The sequence below is a fragment of the Phacochoerus africanus genome, chromosome 10 (genome assembly GCF_016906955.1).
Source record: "Phacochoerus africanus isolate WHEZ1 chromosome 10, ROS_Pafr_v1, whole genome shotgun sequence".
Taxonomy (NCBI): Eukaryota; Metazoa; Chordata; class Mammalia; order Artiodactyla; family Suidae; genus Phacochoerus; species Phacochoerus africanus.
The window spans coordinates 44,351,103-44,366,865 of record NC_062553.1 but is presented as its reverse complement, the minus strand read 5'-3'; the positions used below and the strand labels follow the sequence as shown (position 1 = coordinate 44,366,865).

The 15,763-nt window shown below is 39.3% G+C and overlaps 1 protein-coding gene across 3 annotated transcripts in view; it reads right to left on the bottom strand.

The window, feature by feature from the left end:
- The window catches only part of GUCY1A1 (guanylate cyclase 1 soluble subunit alpha 1), a 68,874-nt gene that overhangs the window by 14,239 nt on the left and 38,872 nt on the right, over positions 1-15,763 (bottom strand). For all 3 annotated transcript variants that reach the window (XM_047798438.1, XM_047798435.1, XM_047798437.1), the window contains exons 3-6: positions 14,795-14,856; positions 9,126-9,184; positions 7,058-7,767; positions 4,693-5,178 (exon numbers count right to left, since the gene is read on the bottom strand). In XM_047798438.1, coding sequence (XP_047654394.1) covers positions 4,693-5,178; positions 7,058-7,767; positions 9,126-9,184; positions 14,795-14,856 — 1,317 coding nt within the window. The remainder of the gene's footprint in view (positions 1-4,692; positions 5,179-7,057; positions 7,768-9,125; positions 9,185-14,794; positions 14,857-15,763) is intronic.

The following is a 15,763-nucleotide window of genomic DNA, read 5'->3' as shown; positions in this document are numbered from 1 at the left end:
GCAAGGCTTCCCAGGAGCAATGAGAGACATGCTCAGTGCAGGGTAACACGTCCTAGAGGCTGAGTAAGTGTTACTAGGAGAAGGGGTACCATCACCTCTGCTAGGTGTTTGGTGCTGCTCTCTGTGCTGCTATGGCCCCTACACAGGTGAGAATGGACTCACACCTGTCATGTCATAGGGAATCTGTCCTGTGCATTGGTCAATGTGTCCCTCCTCTGCCCACGACCACTGGACTCTTCTCAGAGGGACTGTACCCACTCACAGTGGCAAATGCTGGAGGACCAGCAAATACTAGCTAAAACAATCAATAAATAGATACTGGGAATTTGAGGTTGGTATATACAAACTATTACAGTGAGATGGATAAAAAACAAGGTCCTACTGTAAAGCATAGGGAACTACATCCAATCTCTTAGGATAGATTGCGATGGAGAATGATATAAAAAGAATGTATGGTATGTTCAGGAAATGGTGCTGGGAAAACTGGACAGCTGCATGTAAATCAGTAAAGTTAGAACACACCTTCACACCATGCATAAAAATAAACTCAAAATGGCTTTAAGACTTAAGACACCATAAAACTCCTAGAAAAGACATTAGGCAAAACATTCTCTTACATCAATCTTACAGATGTTTTCTTAGGCCAGTCTCCCAAGGCAATAGAAATAAAAGCAAAAATAAACAAATTAGACCTAATAAAACTTAGAAGTTTTTGCACAGTAAAGGAAACCATAAACAAAAAGACAACCTACAGAATGGGAAAAACAGTTGCAAAGGATTCAACCAACAAAGGTTTAATCTCCAAAATATACAAACAACTCATATAGTTCAACAAAAACAAAAAACAAATAACCCAATCAAAACATGGTCAGAGGACCTAAATAGACATTTCTCCGAAGAAGACATATGGATGGCCTGCAGGCACATGAAAAAATGCTCCACGTAATTTGCTCCACAAATGCAAATCAAAACTATAGCGAGGTACCACTATAAAGTTTCTGCACAGCAAAGGAAACCCTAAACAAAAGGAAAAGACAACCCACAGAATGGGAGAAAATCTTTGCAAATGAATCGACTGACAAGGGATTAATCTCCAAAATTTATAAACACCTTCTACAGCTCAATACCAAAAAAAAAAAAAAAACCATCAAAAAATGGGCAGAAGATCTAAACAGACAGTTCTCCAAAGAAGACATATGGATGGCCAAAAAACACATGAAAAGATGTTTAACATCACTCATCATTAGAGAAATGCAAATCAAAACCACTATGAGGTACCACCTTATACCAGCCAGAATGACCATCATCCAAAAGTCTACAAACAATAAGTACTAGAGAGGGTGTGGAGAAAAAAGAACCCTAGTACACTGTTGGGGGGATTGTAAATTGGTGCAACCACTGCGGAAAACAGGATGGACATTCCTCAGAAAACTAAAAATAGAACTACCACTTGATCCAGCAATCCCACTCCTGGGCATCGACTCAGAGAAAATCATGACTCGAAAAGACACATGTACTCCAATGTTCATTGCAGCACTATTTGCAATAGCCAAGACATGGAAACAACCTAAATGTCCATGGATAGAGGAGTGGATCCAGAAGATGTGGTACATATACACAATGGGATATTACTCAGCCATTAAAAGGAACAAAATACTGGCATTTTTAGCAACATGGATGGACCTAGAAATTATCATGTTAAGTGAAGTCAGTCAGACAATGAGACACCAACATCAAATGCTTTCACTGACACGTGGAATCTGAAAAAAGGATAGACTGAACTTCTTTGCAGAACAGATACTGACTCACAGACTTTGAAAAACTTATGGTTTCCAAAGCAGACAGTGCAGGAGGTGGGGGGATGCGCTGGGGTTGTGGGATGGAAATCCTGTAAAATTGGATTGTGATGATCATTGTACAACTATAAATGTAATAAATTCATTGAGTAATAAAAAACATAATAAAAAAGATGCATGTCCCTGCATATTCACAGCAGCACTATTCACAATAGAAAAAAAACATGGAAACAACCTAAATGTCCATAGACAGATGAATGGATTAAGAAGATGCAGCACATATGTATAATGGAAAACTACTCAGCCATAAAAAGGATGAAATAATGCCATTCGCAGCAACATGGATGCAACTAGAGATTATCACGCTAAGTGGAGTAAGTCAGAAAGAGAAAGATAAATACCATATGATATCACTTATACGTGGAATCTAAAATATGACACAAATGATCCTATCTACAAAACAGAAACAGATTCACAGACACAGAAGGCAGACTTGTGGTTGCCAAGGGGGGAGGGAGTGGGATGGATGGGGAGTTTGGTGTTGGTAGATGCAAACTATTACATTTAGAATGGATAGACAACAAGGTCCTACTATATATCACAGGGAACTATGTCCAATCTCCTTGGATGGACCATGACGGAAGATAATATTAAACAAAAGAATGTACATGTCACCTTGCTGTACCGCATAAACTGGCACGACATTGAAAATCAATTATAATTTAAATTTAAAAAATAAGTAAATACTAAAATAAGCAGAAACGACTGACTGAGGCAAAGAAAACAAAACTGAGTAAAGTCCTGGTACAATCAGGGCCTGGAATGAACAAGCCTGGCTATGCACTGGAAGTTGAAGCATGCACAGGTCAGCCCATGATTAACATTCTCTGTATCTTAAGTTTATTCCATGGTGAGCATCCTTCCTTGTGTATTCACAGCATCTCCAGGTTTTTTCATGCTTTCTTCATGAAATGAGGATTCAGACCTACTCAGTGGAGTGGCAGTTGGGTCACCCAGGGTACCTGTGTGCTCCCAGCCTTGTAATGAGAAGCAGAGATTCTGAGCACTTGAGAAGAATAACTCAATGTTTCAGTTTCAACACAGTGAAACTTGTGGAAGTGAGCTGCCTCTGCCAGCAGTCACAGCAGTTTGGAAAAAAGAGAGTGAAGATTCCTTCTCACAATTATGAGGGAGGAGACATCTCAAGATGTAAACTGTCTACAAATAAATAGAGTGAATTCCACAAGAGGCCATCCAGCTTAACCTAACTGAAGCCAATTATTTTATCTGTAATTATACATGAACCTCTTCCCACCCCTCCCCCCACAAGGGAATCATAGCTCTGTCTGGAATTTCCTGTTAGAGATTTTTAAAAAGGAAAGTTTTACTTTGAGCATCTAGATTGGAACCAAGCAGGGGTTTATGTATTCCCATAAATAATTTTTGTTTCCCTTTCAATAATTTATTCATGTCATATCAGGTTAGGCTCTGAAATGTTAGATCTTTATGTGGCAAATTAAAAGATGATTCAAGCCACATAAATAAGAAGCATGCTTTATTCCTAATGCCAATACGTGGGACAATGCAAAATATATCAGTAAAAAAATGTACTTCTAAAGAAACAGGCGAACACAAAATCTCTTCATTAGTTCTCCTATTAACAAGTTACATTAAAAAATAATGTACTTTAGGAGTTCCCGTCGTGGCGCAGTGGTTAACGAATCTGACTAGGAACCATGAAGTTGTGGGTTCGGTCCCTGCCCTTGCTCAGTGGGTTAACGATCCGGCGTTGCCGTGAGCTGTGGTGTAGGTTGCAGACGTGGCTCGGATCCCACGTTGCTGTGGCTCTGGCGTAGGCCTGTGGCTACAGCTCCGATTCAACCCCTAGCCTGGGAACCTCCATATGCCGCGGGAGCGGCCCAAGAAATAGCAACAACAACAACAGCAACAAAAAAGACAAAAAGACAAAAAAAAATGTACTTTAAAAAAATATGTTATTACCTTTCAGGGACAATTTCTGCATCCCCGGTGATTAAAATGATGCCTGGTACATTGTAGGGACTCAGTAAATCCTGCCACTGCTGAATGACAGATATTATTTACCATAATCTTTATAACAGTGCTGTTTATGGAGATTATGGTTTATAATACATGTTATTCATGCAGATAAATTCTGTGGGTAGATATTCTAGTATCTTTTTTATTGTTATTTTTTTAGCTGTACCCATGGTATGCAGAAGTTCCCGGGCCAGAGATTGAACCTGTACCGTAGCTATAACCAGAGCCACAGCAGTGACAATGCTGGATCCTTAACCTGCTGAGCCACCAGAGCACTCCTATTTTCTCAGTTTTACAAGTGAGAAGTTAACTTCCTTTCCTTAGTGAGCTGGAAGGCAGAAAACAAAATTTGAAGACCAGCTTCCTTCTGTCCTTGGCCTCTGTACAACAACCTCTTAAGCGGGTGGTTTGGATTTGTTACCTGGCCATGAAAAGTGTCACATTACTCTGTACTTAATTAATCTGCTTAAAGGCAATGTGTATAACCCTCACACTTCTGCACTTTTGCAGACAGAAAGGCTATACATCTTTCCTGTCTAAGTCAGACTTGGAACAGTTTCAAGTTTAGTAACACAACTCAGCGTTCGGTCACGTGAGGTTTACTGACTTTTAAACTTCAGCTTCCCACGGGTCTCACTCTGTCACCGCCCACCCCCCTCCATTCTGTGCTTACTTTTTGGGAAGACTAAGTGGCAGTCCTTTCATGGAACAATCATATCCGTCTCTGGGCAGATTCAGAGTGACTTCTGGCCGGAGAACACTCGCATGATTAGTGCATGATGCCTGCTCCCAGCATGGGGCTTAAGGGCCTGTACAGGGACACTGCCCTGCCCCCTACCTTGTAGACGTCCAGCTCCCCACACTGCCGGTCAAAGCGGGTGTAGAGTGCGTTGAGCATGGTGATGACCTGCAGCGGCGAGCACTGGGAGCAGATGGCCGTGAAACCCACGATGTCTGAGAAGAGCATAGTGACATTCCTGAACTTCTTGGCCTGCACGACCTGGCCCTGCCACAGCTGCTGGGCCACTTCGCTGGGGAAGATGGAGCACAGCAGGTCCACTGTCTTCTTCTTCTCCTCCTCCAGCGCTTGGTGGGCCTGCTCCAGTGTGGCCTTCAGCTTGCCAAGCCTCTTCTTCAGGCCGTCCTGAGCCCTGGCCTGCTCTCCAATCAGGACCACATCCCTCAGCGCGTTGTGGATGGGGATGTCAGAGAGGTAGAGCCCTCGGCCCGTGAAGTCTTCCAGTCTGTCCACACAGGGCGACCCCAAGAACAAGATCGCGCTGGATTCAATGATGTAGATCATCTGGCCTTTGAGGTCCATCACCTGTGTAGCCAAGCAGAACCAACTGTTGTGGCTTATTCAAGTTTCCAATGTCTTTCTGAGACAGTGAGGAAGTAGATACAGTGATAACCCTTTTATTTTTAAACTTGATTTTTTTTTCTACTTGTCAACAAAAAAGCAATATGCTTCCTTATAGTTCGAATTTACTATGAGTTTTAAAATGGGGAGTTCCTATTGTGGTTCCGTGGGTTAAGAATCTGATGTAGTCTCCATGAGGATGCAGCTTTGATCCCTGGTAGGTTAAGGATCTGGCATTGCCACACTTGCAGCATAAGTTACAGATACAGCTCATAGCTGGTGTTGCTATGGCTGTGGCATAGGCCTGCAGCTGCAGCTCCAATTCAACAACTGGCCTGGAAACTTCCATATGCCACAGGTGCAGCCATAAAAAGTAAAAAATAAAATTAAAATAAAATAAAATAAAATGCATGCAGACATTTGAAGAATATATTGGAATATACACTACATAGAAATCATGATTTTTGATCAACGATGCAAAAAATTCCTGCTTCAAAGCTTTTTAACTGTGTGGCACACTGACGCTTCTCATAATACATTCTTTTGTCAGCAACAATAGCAGAAAGGACTGTACCAAGGAGCCCAGAGGAAGGGGAAGCTTCATGTGACCATCCTGGATCACAAGGTCTACTCGTGTGAGTGGAACAAATGTGTATATGTGTGTTTACTTCAGCAGAGAGTCAAAAGCAGGCCAGATAACCCTTCAGTAGTGAAAGGTTAAATAAAGTACAGAACAACCATACAATGGGATACTACACAGCCTTTGAAAAAGTGAACCAGGTCTATCTGATGACATAGAAGGATGCCCAAATATGTTGTTCATGGATTAAAAAAAGAAGTCATAAATAGCATTTTTTGTCTTAAATGAAAATGTATAAAATTAAAGTTTTTGATTTTGCAATGAAGACCTTTAAGGGTTCCCTGTTTTTTAAACATCTAATTGTATTTTTTTCAATAAAAAAGTAACAAAACAGTGTCTCTGCTGGGTTACGTGTGTCTAAAAGTTAGATGTGTTATTAAGCCTCTCTCTGAGCTCTGCTTGTACTATTGACTATGATTTTGCAAACTTTCTAATTAATTACCATGGTACTCTATTTTAAGATGAGAGCATAACATTTTCCCCATATTTTCTAAGAGTTAGTCAAACAAGTTATTGATTTTTTCTATGTCTATTAAATATTGACTACAAAAATCCATTTAGTTGCCTCCTATAAGAAACAAGACATTCTTGTTTGCTGTAAAACTCCTCCTATTATTCCAAATTAAGTCAGCTATTTCCTGATGATTGAAACCCTATTTTTATAAAGATTTTTTTTTTCTGATTCAGTTACCAAATACTCCATAAGGATTTTTTTTTTTCTTTTTAGGGGTCCACCTGCAGCATATGGAAATTCCCGGGCCAGGAGTGGAATCAGAGCTGCAGCTGCCAGGCTACGCCTCAGCCACAGCAACACTGGATCCAAGCTGCATCTGGAACTTGCACTGCAGCTCAGGGCAATGTCGGATCCTTAATCCACTGAGCAATTGAACCTGCATCCTCATGGATACTAGTGAGGTTCTTAACACACTGAGCCACAACAGGGACTCCTCCACAAGGATTTTAAAAGGTAGACTGTATTCAACAAATATTTGTGGGAGTAATGGGTTAAGTAAGCAATGAGTACAAAAAGAATCATGTTTTAAATTTATTCCAGCCTTAAAAGTATTTTAGAGTTGTTTTAAACTGAAACGTCTTATTAAAACATTTGAAGCGATACATACAGTTTGAGCTTTTTTACTTCTAGTCTTTAAATATGAAATCATTTATTCCATATTATTCAAAACAGTTTTCTGTTTCTCTTACCCTTGATGATTTCTTCACAGAGTTGTCCCATCTCCTCACCCGAACAACAAACTGCATGTTCAACATGGTCATGATTCCGCTAAAGGTCTGGCTGATTTTTGGAGTCAGGATCTCGAAGTATTCTTCAAAGTTAGGCTTTCCTTGAAAGTCTCTCCTGTTCATGAGTCTTCGGATGCCATTGCCGAACTGCAGGATTGTCATGTCTTTGTCAAACATGAAATGGAAGGGGAATGTCTTACAGAAGAGCGAGGCAGGGATCACCAGTGAAGACTGGGCCCCCCCGGGGGATGGGGACGGTCTGGTGCTTTTGATGTGAACAGAGTATAGCAGACAGGGCTGATTCACAAACTCGCTGCAGTCGTGATGGAAGCAGGGGGGCATGGAGGACACCTCCACTTCAGTTTCGTACAGTATGTGAGCAGCTGCCTTAATGATGCCCGGCAGAATCAGGGAAGTGATTTTCTTAGGGAAGAAATAATAAACATTTAAGAAGTCGTGATCTTTATCCAGGCAGAGGATGGACGCATCCTCGAACTGGCCCTTCTTTTCTGCTTCTTGGCAGTGACTGCTCTGCTTCAGAAGGGTGCCAAAGCTATTTAAAAAATCTTTGAGGGTTCCTCCAACCACACCGAGGATGTATTCATCTTCCTCATAACATATTTTAAAAAGCTCTTCACCAAGAGATTCTTTGATGATCTCCACTGGAACTCCTGAAAGTATATAGTACATTTTCTGCCATATCAAATGCGTCATTTTGGAAGGGCTGTGCTGTTAACTACTAGTTTTAATATTGTTTTATCTGATGATTTAATTTGCCTTCTATCTGCTAATAAGAATTTGAACCAAAATTAACCACCTATATTCAAATGATCTCCTGAATTAATTTCTAAAATTCTGATAAGTCCGAATAGAAATCCCAAATCAGTTATTTATGAAAGAATGATCACTTGGAGATAGTATATGACTTTTTATCTCCCTGAAACTTTATGAAACAATTGGAATTATAGGACCAAGTCCATTTCAGAAAAAGCTCTCCTATCTTGTTAACAACAAAATTAGTAGTGCATGTTGGTGAAGAGGTACTGGCCCCCTTGGAGAACTTCCAGGTGTATAAGCATCAGACACAGGAATTAATTTGAAATCACTGGAAGTGAAACTTAATTTTGTATTTTTCCTTAGCGATGGTATAAAGCAATTTTTCTCAAGTAAAATAGCATACTTATTGATCAGCGCTACCTGAAAGAACATGTGTTTGGAATACATTATTTTCTTTCTACGATTTCCCCTCACCTAGTCTCCTTTATTTTTTAATAGTTTTTATCTAAAAAATTTTTACTTCTATCCTTTATTTTTTAAACTGTGTGTACCATACCCTTCTCATCTGTGACTCATGAAGATCAAGAGTGCCTTCTTCACAGCACTGCTGTGGTTCCTGGGGTCTACCTGTAGAATCGTGCCCAGCCCAGAGGAAGGGCTCAGTATAAGTCAGCCATCATCATCATTATCAAATTCTTAATATTTTGTACTTTTAGAAAAATTTAACCTCTCAAAATCAAACTTTGAAAAAGACAGTAGGAAAAAGTCACTCATCTGCTTGTTTCCCCGAAACTAATTATTAATATGAGAGCACTGCTCACCCTTTTTCCCTACAAATGCTTCTAACCTATTAAAATTTACTTATTTTACTTTGTCTCATAGGATTTTTCAGGCATAAATGAGGGACATTTAGTTAAGTTCAAGACCAAAGCATGTGAATGTCTATGAGTCAGCCTCCGAGTCAGTTTTATCTACTTCTCAGCAAATAAACATTATAGGAAGAGGAAATGTTTTAGGGGAAACAAAGGTATATACTATGAAAGAGAGTTATTCTTTACATTACATTAACACAAAACATGATATTTAATAATTCTCATTGGAAGTTACCAACAAGTAAATATGAATATTATAGAAGAAAATATTAGTTCTACAGGCAAATATTTTACAGGAATAGAAAAATCTTAGTTTAAGGGTAAAATGTTAGATCTACAAGTATAATTATTTCCTAATCACATGCATTTAACTCTATTACCTGCTGCAGTTGCTTGCTCTGCAATTATTTTTTCAAAGTCTTCTCTTTCCAAAGATTTCCTGAAATTATTTCAATATCTCAAATTATAAACTGACAAGTGAATGCTAAAATTTTATATTATAACATATAGAAATGATGACAGAACATAATTTAAATTACCTTTTCTGTAGAGGCAAATTTTGAGTGTCAAGTTCACAGGAAAGGGAGCAGTGACAGTACGAACCCAAAATAATGTTGGGAAACCCCCAAATACACCTGATATAGATTCCTTTATCAATATTTATAAAGTAGGGGAATTCCCGTCGTAGCTCAGTGGTTAACAAATCTGACTAGGAACCATGAGGTTGTGGGTTTGATCCCTGGCCTTGCTCATTGTGTTAAGGATCTGGTGTTGTCGGAAGCTATGGTGTAGGTTGCAGATGTGGCTCGGATCCCGGGTTGCTGTGACTCTGGCATAGGCTGGCGGCTATAGCTCCGATTAGACCTCTAGCCTGGGAACCTCCATGTGCCGTGGGTACAGCCCTAGAAAAGACAAAAAACAAAAAAATTTATAAAGTATATTTACCTTTTAAGCTAACTTTACATAGGCTAAAGGTAGAAGAAGTTTGCACTGGCAGAAAACCAGGGGTATGAAATGGCCTAAAAAAGGATGGTAATAAGACATCCTAGGGTTTTCTGATTACCCAGCCATGCAGAAGCATCACTGTATTGATGGATTCACTTTTAAGTATGTTTATTTATTTTCTAAACCAAATACATAGTATATACTGCTTTTGAGTTTCAGGTTCTATATATTTAATTCTCAGACATCATTACCTTAAACTTTTACTCTTGATCTTATATAAAAACTAGTAACTAATGAAATCTATTCCTCATTCAATTACTGCACTGCTTTATGTAGTATAGAAGTTGACAGTATATTATTATACACTTTGATTGATAGAAGGTTTTAGTAATTTCATCTGGACAATTTGATTCACATTTGCCTAATTGTTTTTTGATGATTACTTTCTTTTTTTTAACATGAAAAGATGCCAGAAATCATTAATTATTAAAGAAATGCAAATCAAAATTACAACGAAGTACTACCTCATACTGGTCACATAGCCATCATCAGAAAGTCTACAAATAATAAATGCTGGAGAGGGTATGGAGAAAAGGGAACCCTCCTACAATGTTGGTAGACATGTAAATTGGCGCAGCCACTATGGAAGACAGTATGGAGTTCCTCAAAAAGTTAAAAATAGAGTTGCCATATGTTCCAGCAATCCTACTCCTGGGCATATATCTGGACAAAACTATAATTCAAAAAGACACTTGATGATTTCTGATGGTGATAACTGATTATGACCAAATTTGCCAAACTACTAAAGCATATTGAAAGACATCAAGTTCTATTTGTGGTTCAGCTTGCTATTAGACAAGCTAAGATTACAAATAAGCATAAATTTAAAATATTAAACAGATTACAGTACGATACATTTAGAGAAGTTTCAAAAGGAAACATTGATGAGAAGGAAAATTGCTCTGTTGGCTACTTAACACATAAAAGTATATTGCTGGAGTTCCCGTAGTGGCGCAGTGGTTAACGAATCCGACTAGGAACCATGAGGTTGCGGGTTCGATCCCTGCCCTTGCTCAGTGGGTTAACGATCCGGCGTTGCCGTGAGCTGTGGTGCAGGTCTCAGACGCGGCTCGGATCCCGCGTTGCTGTGGCTCTGGCATAGACTGGCAGCTACAGCTCCGATTACACCCCTAGCCTTGGAACCTCCATATGCCATGGGAGCGGTCCAAGATATGGCAAAAAGACAAAAAAAAAGTATATTTCTTATAATTATTATTTTTTTAATTTAGTTGTAGTTGATTTACAATGTTGTATTAATTTCTTCTGTACAGCAAAGCAGTTCTTTTTTATATTATGTATGCATGTATATGTATATATACACACACATACATATATATATATATACACATTATATATATTTGTATTCATATTCTTTTCCATTATGGTTCATCACAGGATATTGAATATATTTCCCTGTGCTATATGGTAGGATCTTGCTGCTTATCCATCCTATATACAGTTTTTATATTAATTGACATCTCTTTTTTTTTTTTGATTTTTTAATAATGATCATAACAATCTGATTTCACAGGATTTCCATCCCACAGCCCAAGCACATCCCCCAACCCCCCATATCCATCCTATATATTAAAATAGCATGCCTCTTCTAATCCCTAACTACCAAACTTCCTCTCCCATACCTCCTTCCACTCTGGAAATCACTACTCTGTTCTCTATATCTGTGAGTTTCTTTTTGTTTTGTAGATATGTTAATTTGTATTGTATTTTAGATTCCACATAAGTGATATCATATGGTATTTTTCTCTTTCTTACTTATTTTGCTTAGTATGATAATCTCTAGGCCCATCCATGTTGCTTCAAATTACATTATTTCATTTTTTATGGCTGAGTAATATTCCATTGTATGTATGTACCGCATATTTATGCATTCATCTGTCAATGGACATTTTTTTCCATGTTTTGGCTACTGTTAATAGAGCTGCTATGAACATAAGGGTCCATGTATCTTTTCAAATTATAGTTTTGTCTGGGTATGTGCCCAGGAGTGGGATTGTTGGATAAAATACTAGTTAAAATGTATCCTTATCTAAATAGGTTGAGGATTATGATATGGTGTTACGTCTAGTTTGAATCTAGTTATCCCAAAACCCCTCATTATGTATTATATTAGTTAGTCTTTAGATTTGCTTCTTTTTCTCATTTCAGTAACTTCGATTTTTTTCCTAAAGACTGAGAGCAAATCTGCTTAGAGAACTGTTTTGCCAATTCCCAGGAAAGCTTTGTTAATCCTATTGCCTTTCAAAATAAGTTCCCTATCTCTACCTTCAAATTTTTTCTCAAAAGGAGAAGGTGTAAGCCTGTCTATCCACCAGCAAATGTGTGGTGTGTTGTGCACCACACATACCAGACATGAGTTCATACATGATGTTGTGATATGACCAAAAGGTCCTAAAAACAGAAGAAAAGCAAAAGCTCTCTGTGTAACCAACCCACAGAAGTATCACCACAACTGTACTAAAACTCACTCACTTAGAAAAGGTGGTGTGGGGGAGTTCCCTTGTGATGCAGTGGGTTAAGGATATGGTGCTGTCACTGCAGAGGCTCAGGTCACTGCTGTGATTCACGTGGGTTTGATCCCTGGCCCATGAACTTGCACATATTGTGGGTGTGGCCAAAAAAACGGGTGGGGGGGGGAAGGGGGAAGGTCTCCAGTCCTTCGTTAGGGGCAGTTTATTGTTTAACATATTGGCTTTTTTGCTTGTTAAGTCATGTAAAATAATAAGCAGTGTAGAAAAAGGAATAAAGTATATTCAGCTTTTGGCAAACTAACAGGAGGAGAAATTTCAGACAACCTGCCAAAAGGATGGGGAAAAAAAGCCCAATATAACCAAGAACTAGAGAAAAAAAACAGAGAAGCCCTTTAGCACATCAGCAGAATGTTTTCTTTTTATAAGAAAAAAGATGCCTCCTCTTACTTCAACAGTGGAATCATCATTAGGGTAATTTCAAAGTATGATCAATTCTTTAAGGAATCAGGAAGGTGACAAAATCTTTTCCAAGATTTCCAATTATTTTTGAGTTTTGAGGTTTTTGGTTTTTTTTTTTCTTTTTTTTTTTTTTAAGAGCTACATCTCTGGGAACACACCCTAATTGAATATCTGCATCTAGCTTAGGAACGTTTTCAGGACACAAATCCCTGAGAATGAATTTTGGGTAAACTGTCTGCCAAGGACTTAAGGCAGACAGACCCAGTAGCAGAGCTGCAGGACCCGTTGGCTATCTTATCAGACTGACTGAGAATTAAGGTCAGAGGCGTTTTGGAATGCTTTCCAGATCACTCTGTAAACAAAGCTTCTGTCAGACACATAGATTCACACTCTCTCCTTCTGGCCCTGTCTGTGACCCCTTCTTAGCTTGCCTGCTGCCTAAAGTCTGGGACCAGTTAGTCAGCAAGCAAAATTAAACACAGATAATCCAGAGAGCAGATTATCCACTCCTGAGTAGTAGACAGATGAATGAATTTATACAATATTCCCAACAATGGTACTAGTCTGCAAAGCTTCAAAGTTTAATTCTGAACATTGGAACTCAAGTAGTTATTGTTTGCAAATGAAATAATCCTTTGATTTCAGAAAAACAAAAATGAGGGCAAATCAAGTTATCCACCAGCAGTAAATGTGCTATACACACACACACACACACACACACATACAGAGATAGACGAATGTGTATATATATATATATATATATATATATACACAAATACATATACATACAAGTATATGTACATATACAAATATATATATACAAATGCATGTATATATACAAATGTGTATATATAAATATACATATATACACATAAATGTATGTATACATACAAATTATATATATAGTTTTGGTTTTACTGGCTGCACCATGGCATGTGGAAATTACTTCCTAGGCCAGGGATCAAACCCGAGCCACAGTTGCAACCTGTGCCACAGCTGCAGCAACACCAGGTCCTTAACCTGCTGCACCACATAGGAACTTGCAATTAAAAAAAAATAATTACAGGAGTTCCTGTCGTGCAGTGGAAACGAATCTGACTAGGAACCATGAGGTTGCGGGTTCGATCCCTGGCCTCGCTCAGTGGGCTAAGGATCCGGCGTTGCCATGAGCTGAGATATAGGTCACAGACACAGCTCAGATCTGGTGTTCCTGTGGCTGCGGCGTAGGCGGGCGGCTACAGCTCCGATAAGACCCCTAGCCTGGGAACCTCCACATGCTGTGGGTGCAGTCCTAGAAAAGGCAAAAGGACCAAAAAAAAAAAAAAAGTTATCAGGCTTTACAAAAAATCACCTTATATATGATGCCTCTACAGAAAGCTTTCTTAAAGAAAATTTCAAAGACAGAGTAGAAAGAAAAAGTATTAATGGAACTGATATTCAGCCAGTGCAACCAGTATAACCAGACTAGTTAGGAAAACAGTGAAACACCTCCCTAAGGACTGATAACAGCTGCTGCCCAATCTCCCTGAACTGCCCTCCTCCTGTTTTCCCCACCCTTGCCCTTCTCCTGATCCAGCAGCTAAAAGTTTAACCTATGGTTGAGGTGAGAGGGTTGCCGGGAGGCTGGAGGGGAACAGGAGGATGAAGGTAGCCCTGAGACCCGGCCCCAATCTCTTGGCAGTGCTCTTCAATCGAGGAGTCTGTTCTGATCCATACCTTACCTTTGTTAAATATTTCAGAAATGACCCCTTAGTGGGAAAGAATAGGCCATCTGGGAGCTGACTAAAAAGCAGCAGCACAGGGCAATATAGTTAAAATCATGGGCTCTGAAAAATCCAGGCTTGACACTCAGTTCTGCCTTTTCCTAAACAGCTATATGATCCCAGACATTTTATAGAACCATGGGTTTATTGATATATAAAATGTAAAAAGTAAATTCACCTGCTTTCAGACTAGTGGCAGCTAAAACACTTAGGCTAGTTCCTGGTACACCAAAGTGATTCAAATTACACTGATACATCATTAAGCACTGGTTATCAGTAGCTGTGCCAGCTATTGTAACAGGAGAGTCACACAACTGAAGTGATTCAATTTACCTGCTTTCCTTTATTTTGTGTTTCGCCAGTGTTCTCTGAAGGGCAAGGTTCAGCCGCTCAAACTGCAAATCGAAAAGAAAAGTTTTATATGTTCCCTTAAATCATTATTTTCTTGAAGATTCATAACTTTATAAAAATTTGTCCTGCACCCTTCTTATAAGGAAGCAGAAGTGTTATTACTTTAATGGTAAGTGTAGAGGCTTGACACTATGGAGAAGGGAATTGACTTTCTCTAGGATTTTCCTGCTCGGGGAGAAGCAAAGAGCTCAGACTAACTTGGGTGGGGATGTGGGATGTGTGGCTAACAGGCTTGGCCCTTGCAGGGGCGGGCTCGCTGAACAACAAAACAGAATCAAGCTGAGCTGGAGCCCAAATAGGAGACTCTGTTTGGTAAAGTCACGTTTTCTGTGGACAGATTGTGGGCATCATATCCTCAGGGTCAGGAAATCCCTTGGATGCACTGCCAAGTACTTCAGTCTCAGCAGGGCTCTAGCCAAGTGACTCCAAATCCTTCCACAGAGCTTCCACCAGCCACCCCAGCGACAGGCCACCCAACCCCTAAGTGCACACTTACCTCTCACGTACCATTCACGCTTGCTTTAGAAATCTCCCAAGTATCTGTCTTTCCCTTCTTTTATCCCTTAAATCCAATCTGTCACCAAGGTCCGCTGATCACTGATTTGAAATGAATCCTGGATTTCCCCAAACTTGTACTAATTTCCTTTCTTGGAACTAATAGTCTTCGCCCAATACTTACGGTGTTCTTCTCTCTGATTGATTTGTGAGTATTTCATGAATTTTCCTAGATTGCAAAATAGTTGTATGTCAGCCTGCATAGTTTCAAATACTGGTTGACCATTAATCTCTCTAACCAGTTGATAAGTGGAAAGTAAACTGTCAGTAAAGCAGTGCTGCCAATTTCTTTGCATTCCATGAAAAAAAATCATATGCATCTATGCGTATATACAG